Source organism: Condylostylus longicornis, unplaced genomic scaffold, assembly GCF_029603195.1.
Source record: "Condylostylus longicornis isolate FDR11 unplaced genomic scaffold, ASM2960319v2 ptg000001l, whole genome shotgun sequence".
Taxonomy (NCBI): domain Eukaryota; kingdom Metazoa; phylum Arthropoda; class Insecta; order Diptera; family Dolichopodidae; genus Condylostylus; species Condylostylus longicornis.
The window spans coordinates 2,194,265-2,209,826 of NW_026577970.1; the positions used below are offsets into that span (position 1 = coordinate 2,194,265).

A 15,562-nucleotide genomic window follows, 5' to 3' on the forward strand; every position below is an offset into this window, starting at 1 on the left:
AATTAGAATATATTTTACTAGCCACCCGATTTTTGAATAAATCTCTTAATTTACTAACATTAACGTTTCGAATATTAATGACTTTTTCAAGTAATATTAAACAATGAAAGACGAAACTTCAGCCTTATTTACTAAACTTTCATTTGCAGTTTAGTTATTTTATTTGATGATATTGTTGAAAGAGCTGTGTGACTGAAAGTCGCCAAATAGTGAAAAAATAATTTTGTTTTGTTATCCTATGTTCACGATTATTTAAACCTTTATTTCTATTTGTCAAATTTCTCCAGTTGACATTTTGCCATAAAAATTTTGGGCGCGAATAAATCCAACATTATTTGTTGTTTTGATCTATTCTTCCAATCGGCTCTACAAAATATTTGCATAGTTTAGGTATAAGTTAATTGAGAAAATGGAAATTTAAGTAAAATGATTATGAAAATAGCAATAAATTTTACAGTATATTTAAAAATTTCCTATTTTAATATTATTTATAATTCGTTCTTAGATCCCTTTTTCAAATATATAAAATATCATAAATATACGATAACACTATTTTAAAAAGAAAGAAGTCATTATTCTAAGAATTTCTCATAATTTTAAAATATTTATGAAATGGTTCTGCTATTTATGGAATTCTCTTTATTATACAAAGTTGAAAGGAAGTCATAGTTGAAATTTTGAAGGGGTTATATTTGTGAATAAATACTCAGGCTAATAAATTTTTTTTTTTTCAAAACAATTGAAGCGAAAAGTAGCTGTTTCTAAAACCCTATGTTCACTTACATAAAATTATTCTAGAATATATAAACTATGTATAAATAGACGCAGCATGTTAAACAAGCGACAGGTTTGGTCAGTGAATATTTTTATGCAAAATTTAAGAAGAAGATAAAGAACACAATGACCAAGCAAAATAAATTGTCTATTTACGCGATTCAAACAATGAAAGGATTAAACAATTTTTTTTTGTTTTTCAATTTTAACAGAAAAGGACTTTGAAGGTATGTATACATGTAAAATAGTAAAAGTAAAAGTAAATTGTATTTGTATGCAGATTTGCATCATAAAATGAATGCACTTTTGAAAAGAAAAAAAAAATATACGCCCCTTAAAACTCCTGCTGTTTTGCTTATAACATAAAATTATCAGAAAATATTTTGTACCTTTAATCCTTCCTTGAATAATTGCAATAAAAAATATCCCATACATAAATTTTATTTGCATACCTGTAAATTAAAAAAAAATATGATTATGAGATCATTGCATAATTAAAGAAAGAAATGCCTAATTTTATTTTTAGAAATTTTAGGTTTAATGTAAACCAAAGTTTATACCTATACGGTATAAAATGCTTTTAGTATAAAATATGATTGGCCCCTAAGTAATTGATTATGAAAGTATTTAACAATCTAAAATCTTTATTTTATTGGTTAAATGTAAAAGCCTCAAACGCTGTGGATCACAACAATTTACCTCTAAGTTTAAAAAATAATAACTTGGTATAAAAAATTTTATTGCAATTTATTCTAAGTATTGAAACAAATGGCAATTGCTAGCATTACTCTCAACTTCTAATTAAAATTCGTTTAAAATTTACATTGATAATCATTGTTCTTTTATTTTACTTCATCTATGGCAATCAGAATTAATGTTGATGAATAAAATAAAGTATTCATAAACCGAGTTTAAAATACTATATTACAATTGAATAATATCTTTCATTATAAGTTTACCGAAAATTTAAGACAAACTATTAAAATAGTTCGCAAAATACAACTGCTCCTGCCTTCAAAATAGTGAATGGACTATTACGTTTTATTAATTAATGCATAATATTTTAAAAACTTATTTCTTAAACCAACAAAATTACTTGGTACCTTTAATTCTTTATATGGAAGATTTAATAATTTTAAATTATTTTTAAATACTCAGGAAATAGTACTGATATATAAAAATGGAATAAACATTTTATAATTACCATTGAACCAAATTATAGCCACCTAATCCTTAAATAACATATATCTCGAAATCAAATATTAAAATAGAATTTAATTATAAAGCAAATAAATAATAAAGTATAAAATATCAATTCATTATACACAAAAGTAAATATTTTGGGTGTAACTATTGCTTCACCTTAAGTCTTGAAGTTTTCTAAATATTTTTATAGAAAGGATTATTAAAAATAAAAGAACGAGACAAAATAATTTGTTTCTAAGACCAATTTCTTATAATTTTTCCATTTTATGTTACTTTAAAATATTATAAGTGTTTATTATCATAAGGCAAGCATCTCCTTTTAAATAATAAGGAATGTATATAGATCAAAGATCGATAAGAGCAATACATTTGAAATTAAATAAATGAGTAAAAGATATTCTTATTCTAGATGTTTTTATAATGAAATTTTTATATAATGACATAAGTGTGTTAATATACTCATTATTTCGTTTAGAATATACTTTGAATTTTTTTTTCAATTTAAATAAAATCTGGGAAACATTCAATTAAAAATGTATATAAGGTTCATATTTGTAATGAAATTCCAAGTTCGAAAAATTTTTCAGACTTTTCCATCGAACAAAAAATAAAAAATTCAGGTAATACGATATAAACTTTGTCGATAGTTTGATAATTATTAACTCTATACATATTTAAAATAGCAACATTGAAGATGCTTATCAGTTGTAATCTGCATTAAATAGTAGTAATCTTGCGTGTAATTTCGTTTGGTTCATTAGAATTGCCTATATAAAAAATAATTATTTTGATTTTTGGTCCATATGAAAACGCTTTAAAATGTAACAATATCAAATCTACAATGCAGTCAGTCTTTTCATCTTAAATTTCTTAAAATTAAATTTTTGTAGTAAATTTCGCACTTTTTTATGACTATACGCACTATGGATTTTATGATATTTTTGAAAATTGCAGCGCATTCGATTTTAATAAAATACAGAACCAATTAATACCTGAAGTTTTATATATGAATTTTATTTTCTAAGAGAGAGTGTAACATTATTGTATAATCTTTACAAAATCAAACTGTACGAATTTTGGAGTTTTCCTATAATATAGAAACGTATTTTAAAGAGTTCAATTCTTAGAAGAAAATTAAAAATTTCTAAAGAAATATAAACAAAATATTAAAAAATAAATGTGGCATCATAATTTAAAAATATTACAGCATTTAAAAGCATGTGTCGCAAATCGTTATTTAAAGAGCGACATAAATAGTATACATATACATTTTCTATAGCTCTTGGTATAAATGTACCTTATATAATACCTGCTTCGACACCATAAATAATAATCTAGGTAGTTAAATTAGTATCAATTTCTTAAATAGTAAAATACCATCATTTTTAAAAATTTCACACATATGTCACTTCACACATATTATTATAAACATCTAAAATTGCAGGCCAAAATACTTAAAGTATATTTACATAGTTTACATTCTTATATTAAAGTAGGACAAATATATATAGTTACGAGTATACTATTAAAATAATTTTCTATCCACTTAAATAGAAACTCACCTAAACCTCTCACCTCAATTGGAGTTACTGTAAATGTTTTCATATTGTTTTATTTATTCTTCTTTTTAACTCTCTTTGCGTTCAATTAAAACCCCAATTTTAGTATTAAATAGAAAATTCATTAATAATTTTTCAGTTCTTTATCTTATTCCAACCATATCCTATAGTGTTATGGCCAAATATTTGTAACTAATTTAAAATTTCTATTTTGTACTTCTGTTTCATTCATTGCCTTTTTTATAACAAGAAAACGGAAAAAATTCGAAAAATAGAATAAAAATTGGGATGATCTCTTTTGGCTATCTTATCTCTTATTTTTATACTGGCATTAACCTTTTACTCTATATTCAAATGCTTTTGATGATCAACCAGTGATTTTTTAATACTGCAATTTTTTTTTTTTTGTAATCTTATACCATCAATCCTATATACACTAACTAAAGATTAATTTTGAAGAACATTGGGCACAACTTTTCAATAATATTGAATGAATATTTTGACTAATAAGTATAATAGAAAAGAAAAGAATTGTGAACAAATTAATTTTATTTATGGTTCAAAAAATCTTCGGTAAAAAAAATGGTATTAAAAAAGTTATTTCCGATTTTTATAAACATTTACACATACACATATATACGAAGGATCCTGATTCCTTTTTATTTGTTTTTGCATTTTTTTCCTTTTTTAAATTCATTCATAAAAAACCTGTGAGTATAATAGAAATGATTATAACAGAAATTAGTAAATATTGCAAAAAACGAGACCAATTTTTTCTTCCATTTTATAACGTTCTTTTATTGAAGCATAAAAAATGATATATGAATGAAAATGAAAAACAAGAAAATCATAGTAAAATTATAAAAAGTGCCTTATACTTACTTTACTTTTTTTTAGAGAATTTATAAGTCAAGTGTACATAATATTTGAATATCCGTATTGGAATATATTTTGCGGCTTTTATGAATGAACATTAAAACTCAAAAACCCATTATATATATATATATATACATATATATATACATATATATATAAATATATATATATATATATATATATATATATATATATATATATATATATATATATATATATATATATATATATATATATATATATATATATATGTGTGTGTACATATATATATATATGTGTGTACATATATATACATACTGTATATTCAAATACGTAGTAACCTTTTTGGCCTAATATTAGTTTATATGATTACAAAGAAGATTACTTTGCCAAAGTTATTAATTAAATTTCCTTATTATACTAAGTATATGAATCAAGGTATTATGCATTTGAAAATATTAAATTCTCATATTTGATGACATGATGTGCTAAATTACTTATGGCTACAGTATTTCTTGAGTAAACTATATGATGGGGTAGTCCATTTTCTAACTTTTTGCCTTAAATTCAGAATTTAGTACATCAGTACATTTTAATTTGCTTATATAGGAAATTTATAAATTATAATATCTTTTATTTTTAGTCAGTAAAGTTTTGTTAATATAATATCCTTATTCAAAAGCTCTTATTTTTTTAATTTCATATAGAAAATATTATAATTGAACGCATTGTAACTCAGAAAAGTATATATATATATATTCATAATATTATAACTAAGTAACTATTGTATTTAAGTATAACGGTATAATGATAAGGATGTACAATGCATTCTGCAATAATGCTAAATTATATAAAAATTTCAGGATTGTGAGCAGTCGCTGCACACTAAATATACTTGAATATTCATATAGAAATCACTAAACAAATTATTAGGAGTACACATATAAAATAAAATGAGTGACATAGAATTCCTCTGGCTTGAAAAAATCTCTAATACATTGTTATTTAGTAAAAATTTTAACTTATAAGTTATAATTTTTAATAAATTGCCTATTAATACCACATCGGTGTTATTTTGAAATGAAGGAGTTTATGATGCGGTGCTATTTATTTATTACATTTTCTTCGCGCACTCATATTTATAATGTGCTTCAATAGACGTGCACATTTGTATAAAAATTCTGATATTACACTTTCTTCATTAATGTTTAAATTAAATTGAATGCATAAAAGCCATTGTACTTTATGAAACTTAGGTTTTATTAAAATCATGGAAAGATTAAGTTCTTATGATTTCTTATAATTGGTAATTTTCTTGAATATTTTTTTTATCAATTACTGAAACCAAAAGAGAATCACATAATTCATTATAATATCAATAGTCATAAATAAATTTTAAAGAACTTAACTTAAATTTTAAAAGTTATTAATACGCAATAATGATAACAAGATTTCTTAAATAATTTGATAGTAAATATAATAAAATATATGTACACACAAATATGTAAATGTGTATATATATAAATATCATTTTGTTTGAATAAAAACCATCATAAAGCAAATTATAATTTAGAAACTATATTTATTTACATTTCTTATCTGAATGTCTAATATTAGAAAAAATTAATACCAAATTTTACATTATTTTGTAATTTTATATTATATTAAAAAATTTTAATCTTTTATTTACTTACATATGTACATAGTTATACATGTATTACAAAAAGAAGGACTCAAAAAAATTAGTTCAATTATTGAGAAAATGCGCATATTATCGACAGAAAAAACACTTATTTATTTAAGTAAATTTAAGTAAAATAAATTTTTTCTTCTAGATTACATCACTTCTTATCATTTCTAAATGTTATACGTATTTAAAATGCTATATAAATTTAATTAAATAATTTATTTTAGAAAATATTGACTTGTTAAAATTTATAAAACTTAAAACAAAACGTAATAATTTATTTAATTTAAATTAATTCAGATAGAGTTTTGTATAGTTTAAACAAAATTAGAACTACCGCAAGAAATTTCTTTAAAATAAATGTATTTTTAGACAAATTTAAAAAACCCATGCTTCGTAATATTTTTTTACAATATTTGAACAGCTATTTTATAGAATATAAATTACATAAAGAGAATATTATGCATCGTACGTAGAATATTAAGTACCTATATTTACAGCTTAACTATAAATATACTTAGATATTTGTAAAATTTTACATTCGAAGTAGCGCAAAAGTCAATTTTTGAAACTGTATGCATAGGTATTTTAGAGATAAGCACTTTAGGTATGACATATATAATTTCCAAATTTAAATATAAGAGAGGTACACGCATTTTTGAATCATACAAAAAGCTTTGCTAAATATTTCAATAATTTGAAATATATTTCGAAATAAAAAAGGTTAAAAGTATAAATTTAATATGTTAATTATAATTAAATACTCTTATTTTAAAAAAATTCGTGTTTTCGTTAGTTAATTGCATTGGTAAATTTCAACTATAGCTGACATCATAAAAAGTATATGTACATACATGCGAATGCTCCAGGCGTTTAAAAAAAATTGCTTTGGTTTTAGTAATTACATTTTTTTATTTTAAATTTTCTATTATGCTGAAACTGAAATATGTATAAATAAAGTAATATTATATACTAATTAAATTTTATTATAGTCAATGAACAAACAAATGTTCGAAAAACTCTTACGCGACAAAAGACCTTTAGAAGAGAAGTGAATTAAAAAGATGGCAATACTTAATAAAATCTTTCAAAATATCAATATTCTAACAACAACAATAAAATCTTATTAATTTATATGTATTTGAAAAATATTTTCCATAAATTATTACATTACGTATGAATTTATACTCATTCAGGTATGGGAAGGATTGAAAGGACATTTGAGAATATCACCACAAACTATACCTACATAATAATTTGCAAAAATTTGAAACGAGGATCAGAGATAACATAAAATTTTGTTTTTGTAATATTTCTCTTTTTTTGAAATTTCTCATGTACATGTATGTATATGTGTGTACCTTTTATCTATATTCCTCTTTGTTTTGGTTGAATATTTTTAGTACATTATTTTGTTAGGTATCGCATGCGTTCATTTCTCTTTTTCATTTTCATACTCTATAACAATATATATACATAAATAAATAAATAGATTTCATTCGAACTCTGAGTAATTTACTAACACTGTTGCAACTAATAAATAGATCATAATTGTATTATGTAGGTATATTGTGAACATGATTAGATACTCTTTGATGCGCAGTCAAAAGATTGCAAAGAATAAATGCAATTCATTAGAACATACATATATATAGCAATATATGTATATGAAGTTGCATATATAGTAGTTGTTTATTATTAACGTTATTACTGGTTCTTGTGTAGGAGGAGGGATATATATAAAAATATTGCAAAGGTCAAGTTAACAGCAGTACTAATCAAACTATCTTTCAGTTAAGGGTGTTTCAAAATTAATATTCCGCGTTTTGAATAGTAATATAGAATTATTGTGAAAGTGTATTAAAAACAAATTGACTTGAAATTAAAAATAAATTATTGATCGAAAAATTAATATTTCAAAACAAAATGTTACATGACAATTTAATAACTGAAAACTTTTTGCATCATGTTCAAAAAGGTAATTAAAAATAAATAAATTTTAAAAATGTGCAGCACAAAATAAATAAAAAATTATTAATATTTTAATATAAAAAATGTTTCAAATTTACCTTATTAATTTTGAAATTTATATAATTTCAGAACAAAGTGTAAGTCCACCAACATCGAGCTCTCCATCAGCCAAAATAAATTTATATGATTCATTTCATTATAAACAAATGCAAAATCAATTATTGTATCAACGAAACCAACAGCAGCAACAACTACAAAATCATTACCAACATCAGCAAAGTCAACAGGAAGATGAAAGAGTTTTAGATTTATCAAGAAGAAATGATTTTCAAACAACGCATATATTATCTCCAATAAATAATGAACGCAAATTTTCATCACCACCTAGCACAACAGAGGTAAATAGAAAATCAGAATCACCAATTCAACGTCCAGAAATTTCAGCATCACTTCTAGCTGAAAATTTACAAAAATTTTATAATCAACAACATTTATTAAGTAAACCTGCTCTCATTTCTGGTGCTTTAATATCAAATCAATGTCAACAGCCTCTATCACCATTGTATCCAATTTATTATCCGCAAATTAAACAAGAAATAATGGAAAATTCGACAAATTTAATGAAAATCCAACAAAATTCAAAAGAAGTAAATTCAGTATCAAATCAAACAAATATTTTACATTTTCCACAACCAATTGATAATTTGTTTACACAAAATGACCTTTCATTAAAAAATACTGCATATCCATCACCACAACAGAAATTAGGAAGTTCTAATATGTTATCAAATATTTCGCCAAAATCTGGTTTAAAATCTGATTTAACTGATACTGATAGATTATCTGATACAAGTAGTGTTCCAGGCTCTCCATCATCATCAACTTCAATTATATATCCGAAATTACTAAATCCTGCCGTTATACAAAATTCAAATAATGATTTAACTTCGATTAATAAACCAACAAGACCATTTAAAGCATTTCCTAGAGATCCACTTGTAATTGCAGCTAATTTTGCAGCAACTGATGTCCTTTATGATAATCCAAGAGTTGAACGTTACACAGAATATCGTAAACGTGTTTTAGAACAAATAAGATCAGCAAACGGTGGTGAAAGAACTATTTCTAATCCTAAAATGAGACGTTTGAATACAAGAAATAATTTTAATAATAATAACAGTACAAATATAAGTAGTGATGGCTCATACAGTGATAGTCAAGTTAATAATAGTGAAAATGAAGAACGAGCTAATGATTCGTCAAGTGATAATGATACAATGGTTCAAAGTACAACTAATTTTGAAATTAATTCAGATAATAGTAATCATAATAACAGTAGTACGAAAAAAATCAATATTAAGAGTTCTAATATAAAAAATAAAGATCTAAATGAAAATCCAAATAATTTATTAAATAATAATGGAATTATAAAAGATGCCGCCTATTATGAAAGAAGGCGGAAAAATAATGCTGCTGCAAAAAAATCGCGTGATCGAAGACGTATTAAAGAGGATGAAATCGCTATTAGAGCAGCATATCTAGAGCGCCAAAATATTGAATTATTATGTCAACTAGACGCCTTAAAAGCACAATTAGCAGCTCTTACAAAAGCTCAGACATCATGAAGATCGTCTATCAATATTATTAATTTAGTGAAAAAAGAAAAAGACTGATTTTATTTGTCATAAATTTGCCATAAAAAACACTGTCGAACAGTACACTAAAAAATAATTTATATACCTAACATAAATAACGCAATACTGAATATTTTAATAATCAATATAAATCATATACGGACAAACAGTAATTGAAAAAGTTTTTTTTTATATACCCAGTCCCACCCCAATTGCAGAATAGGAAAACTTATGACAAAATAATAATATGTACATAGATGTATTTTTTATTTATAAGAAAAAAGTAAAGAATTAGCAAACTTTCATGACTATTATAATTTTTATAAAATTATATGCTACTTTCTGTTTATAAATTTAAATAGTTTTTATCAAATACAAAATGTATAATAAATATTTTTGTAAAATTAAAAGTTTTTAATAATTTTTTATCTAGAATTATACTAGATATTGTATAAATTTTGTTTTACAGTGTGAATACCCCAATTTCTTATGCACAATTTTAACTTTGCGATTTCTCCTTTTTCCGTTCAATAAAAATGAAAAACTGAAAATTTTGTAAATATTTCGAAAAAACTTGTTCTGTGCTTTTATTCAAAGCAATTGTGAATGCAATGCAATTCAATAACTTTTTTCATATTGCATAAGTTTTGGCTGAAATTTTAAAAGTGAAAATTATACGAAATGATCTAACCCGATAATATTCTCAAATATTGTTTTCTTTAAGTAATTATTTGATATCTAGATTTTTTACTTCACTATCCTTTTTTGATTTTTTTAGTTTTAATTATCAGACAATTTTTTAAACAAATACAAATAAGCAGCTATAACTAATGCATATATACGATTGTTTAACACATTAGATGGCGCCTGTTAGGATGATCGTGTATCACGATCTTACTTTACTTTTACTTGCCAAGTGAAAAACAAAACTGTATCATATGTTTAAAATATCGTTGCAATTTCTTAAAGTTAGCTCAGTTTAAACGAAATTTTTTTTAGAAAATTAAAATCCAGTTGGAAAAAATAATAATCTTATTGGAAAAATCACAAGACTAATAAAAAATTTTATAGAATTCTGCTTTGAAATGAGTAAAAAATGTTAAAGGAGCGGGATATATGAATAAAGATGTTATAGGAGTACAACACAGAGATTAAGTTGAGAATTTTTGAGATCCAATGAGATTTTACTGAATAACTTAGTATCGCTAATTGTTTTAAAGTCTATATAGTGTCTTCGTTTAAATATTAAAGTAATGTTCTTTATTCCAGGTTTATTCGTGCTTTAAATTTCCACTTTGGTTTATTTCATGCTAAATTGATATATCGAATTTTATGTTGGGGTGGCGCATATGTTTGTAGGCCTGATAGTATTCTTGTTACGCAAAAACGAGCCGTTAAGCTAATTTTCAAGTAAAAACTTTTAAAGTTCGCTTTTTAAGCTTTGGAAAAAGATTTGCTTCTCAATATAATCTGAGGAACAACAACAAGTAAATCTGGTTGATATTCCTCGCTTAAATAAATTCAATTACATCCAAAATTTTCAACAGTTTGCCAAAAAATAAATCATGTGTATTAGGTTGATGGCATAATTTTTCTATACTCTTTCGGCACGTTTTCTATGGATAATAGAATGACCAAAATATTTCAAAATAAACTACAAACGCATTCATTTTTATTTTGAATTAATATATATATTTAATCAGTTTTGGCATAAATAATTGAATTAAAATTGAGGTCTTACATTAGAGCATTCTTAGATTCATATTAGCAATAAAAAATGGTTGGTGTAAGAGCTTCCATTTCTTAGGCAAGATAATATACAAAACATTTATGTTTATCCAGATTCCACTCCAATTCGCAAGATAAATTTAGAATTTATTATCTCGCCTTTGCAGATTTACGAAAAAAATGAGATATTTGAGGAAAAAAAGAAAGCTGCTTCATATCTAGGCTTTCATATCTCTCTTTATTTATAGTCAGAATTCAAAACTTGTAAGAATAATTCAAACTATTTAACTCAAAAATGTAGATATAAATTTGATCTATCGTATTCATTTTGTTTTAAGTATTGAACAAAATTTTTTATTTTAATCATAAGAAAGCACTTTATACTTGAAACACAATTATAGTTCTTTCTGAATGAAAAATTGTAATTATTTGAAATAAAGTTTCTTTTTAAAAAACAGCTTTGGGTTTTTATTTATTTACTTCTATGAAAACATTTCCAACTTTAATATTATTTATTTATGAAATCAAAATCTGATTTTTTATATACATATCTTCATATATACACGAGTATATATATAGCTAATAAAAAGAAAAAAATTTAGTTGCATATTAAAAAACGGCCCATTAACATTAAACCGCAACAAATAAAAGTGTTACCAATAGAACATTATTTAATCTGAAAGAAATTATGTTAAATTTGAAGTCAAATAAAAATTCTACATCCATTTTAGATTCATCAAAAATCTTAAACAATCATTGGATGGTTTGGAAAAGCGTTGGTTTACAGACTTTCAAGGGTCCAAATAAAACAAAACGTTATTTGTTCATTTTATATGCTATTGTATTAAATTTTTGTATTACATTTTTTTTTCCACTTACTTTTTCAATAAATCTGTTAGAAACAAGAACATTACTTGAAATTTGTGAAAATTTAACTATAACGGTAACGGATATAAATGCAAGTATTAAATTTCTTAATGTTTTTCTTGTGCGAAATAAACTTTTGACTTTTGCAAATATTTTGAAAATTTTGGATCAAAAATCAAAGTCTAAATACGAATTGAAAATTTTAAAAGATGCATTAAAATTATCACATAAATATTTTCAATTATTTGTCATAACATTTATTTTTGGGATAACGTTAAGTTTTTTGATGGTTTGTTTTACAAGGGAAAGAGTTTTAATGTTTCCAGAGTGGTTCCCATTTGATTGGAAAAAATCATCTAAAAATTTTACAATTGCCACAACATATCAGTTGATTGGTTTAATTGTACAAGCGTGGCAAAATGCCGGGAGTGATTCATATCCTCCGGCATGCTTAATTATTCTTTCAGGTAATTTATTATGATAAAACTTATTCTAATTTATATTTGACTTTTAATTTTTAAATTTTTAGCACATATTAAAAGTTTAGCTTATAGAATAGAAAAAATTGGATCAGACCCTACCAAATCCAAGAAACATAATCATAAAGTTTTGATTGAATGTATTCAAGACCATAAAATAATATTGCAGTAAGTACAGCACCCATTCACACATACGCATACATATTTGCACTTATTTACTCATATGTCGCACTTAAACATAGGTGTTGTAGCATCATATGGTGCTTTTTATTCCAGCCTATTTTTATTCCAGTTTCACCTATGTTTTATTCCAGCATAATAAACGTTATTTTTCTATGTTATGTCAAGATCTTCTATCTAAGATTTAAATATAGCAATATTTTCTAAAGCCAATGTGATTTGTATAAAATGATGTTTTGTTTGCAATCGGTTTGTACATCTGCCGTTGGTTTAGCTTCGAAGCTTTAAAAAAACCCTTTATTTTCACTCTTTAATAAGAGGTGGCAATACTTTCCATTATTGTTAACTTATCTACTCTCAACCCTTTCTCAACTAAATTATTCTCAATTCTTTTTTACCTTTTTTTTGGAATGAAACGCAGCAATTTACTAACCAAATTCAATTATGAATCACATCACAAACGTTTGGTGGGGTTCCACATTTTTAAAGATTTAAATGTAAACATGTTAGGAAATTTCAGAAGTTCAAATAAAATAAATTACAAAGCGCAAAAAGTATCAAAAAAGAAAAAATTGAATTGGTAAAAATTGGAAAAAACATACATATGTATGTTTGAAAGCATAGTTACTATCTTTCACATAGTGCAATATAACATACATAGTGCAAAAACAGCCAAAGCTTATCATTAAAAAATCGAAAATTTGTTAACTCTCCAACACTTACCCTAATTATTGTTTCACGAATGTTTGTTATGGGTGGATTCTGCCCAAATCATAAAATGAATTATTTATACAAGCCATGATGTTGTAGGCTTGCAGTATGATACCTCAAGCCAAGTAAAAATGTTTATCATTTTTAAGAGAGTATAAAAATAACAATGGATTTAAAATAGTAATTTCATTTATTTAATTTAAAATATAATCCAAAAATGTGTTTTTTTTTTGGTGTGAAAAGAAAACTTCCTTTTATTCGGAATAAAATACTTTTTTTTATTTTTTTTTCTTATTTTTCTTCTTATAGAGAAGAAAATCAGCTTTGATAAAGTGCGTATGTAGCGCACGAAATATATTTAGCGAAAAATAAAAAAAAAAGTATTTTATTCAGAATAAAAGGAAGTTTTCTTTTCACACCAAAAAAAAATTATATTTCGGAAAAATTATCAACCATTGAAAAAAAAAATTTTTCCAAAAATGTGTACCTAAGAAACCGTAAGAACTTCTTTGTTTTCTAGAAAAACGTTGACATTTTTTCGGTAAATGTGTTGATTTTTATGAATGTCCTAAAAGGACTTTACCGTGAAATGCGTTTTCAGTGAACAAACTTCAAGAAAAATGAACATGGGATGCACATGGAAAATATTGAAAAAGCCTAGCACAATGCTGATCAATTGTAAAAGAATAGTATGTTTAGCATTGGAATCTCAACTACCGCTTTCTTGGTTTGCTAGGAAAAATCCATAATGTAACCTACAATGTTTAATTCTTTTCAGAAAATCAAGTCAGAAGCAGAAGATACCGTTTGATTGATCTGTCACTATTAACCCTGTTTGTTAGAATCCCACTTTGTATTGTTATTATAAATCAAAAACAAAAGTTTTTCTATATTAGACCTATCCTAGGATATTATATGTATATGTATGTACATATGTATATGTGCTTATTATCATATGAATATTCTTAATATTATAGAATTTGCAGAGAAAATTTAAAATTTTTCCTTTTATTTTTTTATATTTGCAGTTTAACTCAAACCATTCAAGATATAATTTCGATAACATGTGTTTCTCAGTTAATCTCTTCAGGTGTCGTTCAATGTACAGTTGCTGTTTATATTTTATATGCAAATAATCTTACAAGAATCGCGATAGCAATTGTATTCTTTTTCGCAGTTACATCCGAAATTTTTGTTCTATGCTATTTTGGAAATAACTTGATAATAGAAAGTGAAAAGCTTGAAAAGGCAATAATCAACTGTAATTGGATAGATCAATCGAAAGACTTTCGAAAAGATTTCATATTTTTTTTACAAAAATCTCAAAAACAAAATGTTATTTTAGCTGGCAGCTATGTCCCAGTAACTTATGCTACATTCTTGACGGTATTGAAATCAGCTTATTCTCTTTTTACATTGTTAGGAAAAATAAAATAAATCATGTCAAGAATTGTATTAAGAAGAAAGTATTGCAGACCTATAAGAATTACTTAAATTTTTTATTGAAATAAATTAAATAATGTAAAAATAAACTAAGCGCAATTTTTTTTCTTTGTTTGTCAAGAAAAATTAAAAAACAAATAATCAATAGTATAATTTTTATGAGCAAAGTTTTTAAAAATTTAATTTAAGTAAAATAAATGCAAAAGTCATCAAGAAAAATGAAATTGACAAAATAGAAAAAAATATTATGCATGGTCCGTGGAACACAGCTAGACTACATAATATACATAAGTTTTCAAAATTCAAACTCATACATGTGCTTTGTAATATACCAAAACGTATATTAGCTATTTGTTTTTTTCTTCGTGTTTGAAAATGATTAAATTCAAAAACATGATTTTTCAATAAAAATTTTTTCATTTTATAAAATAAAATCAGGTTCAAAAACTGTTTTTTCTTAACATCATA

At 24.3% G+C, this 15,562-nt stretch overlaps 2 protein-coding genes across 2 annotated transcripts; both read left to right on the top strand.

Annotated features, from left to right (window-relative positions):
• Positions 1-8,007: 8,007 nt before the first annotated feature.
• On the top strand, positions 8,008-9,677 carry LOC129618897 (protein giant). The gene is made up of 3 exons (XM_055533928.1): positions 8,008-8,059; positions 8,182-8,550; positions 8,698-9,677. The coding sequence occupies exons 1-3, from the start codon at positions 8,008-8,010 to the stop codon at positions 9,675-9,677; spliced, it is 1,401 nt and encodes a 466-aa protein (XP_055389903.1).
• Positions 9,678-12,102: 2,425 nt separating this feature from the next.
• Positions 12,103-15,088, top strand: LOC129618906 (odorant receptor 2a-like). Its single transcript, XM_055533937.1, has 3 exons — positions 12,103-12,748; positions 12,811-12,928; positions 14,680-15,088. Exons 1-3 carry the CDS (start codon positions 12,103-12,105, stop codon positions 15,086-15,088), a joined length of 1,173 nt encoding a protein of 390 aa, XP_055389912.1.
• Positions 15,089-15,562: the final 474 nt, after the last annotated feature.

Bases quoted from the DNA above. Each gene is read 5' to 3' on its own strand.
- LOC129618897 (XM_055533928.1), top strand. From the start codon at position 8,008: ATGTTACATGACAATTTAATAACTGAAAACTTTTTGCATCATGTTCAA. The intron at 8,060-8,181 runs GTAATTAAAAAT...ATATAATTTCAG, and splicing joins TTTGCATCATGTTCAAAAAG to AACAAAGTGTAAGTCCACCA. The intron at 8,551-8,697 runs GTAAACCTGCTC...AAAATTCAAAAG, and splicing joins TAATCAACAACATTTATTAA to AAGTAAATTCAGTATCAAAT.
- LOC129618906 (XM_055533937.1), top strand. From the start codon at position 12,103: ATGTTAAATTTGAAGTCAAATAAAAATTCTACATCCATTTTAGATTCA. The intron at 12,749-12,810 runs GTAATTTATTAT...TTAAATTTTTAG, and splicing joins ATGCTTAATTATTCTTTCAG to CACATATTAAAAGTTTAGCT. The intron at 12,929-14,679 runs GTAAGTACAGCA...TTATATTTGCAG, and splicing joins GACCATAAAATAATATTGCA to TTTAACTCAAACCATTCAAG.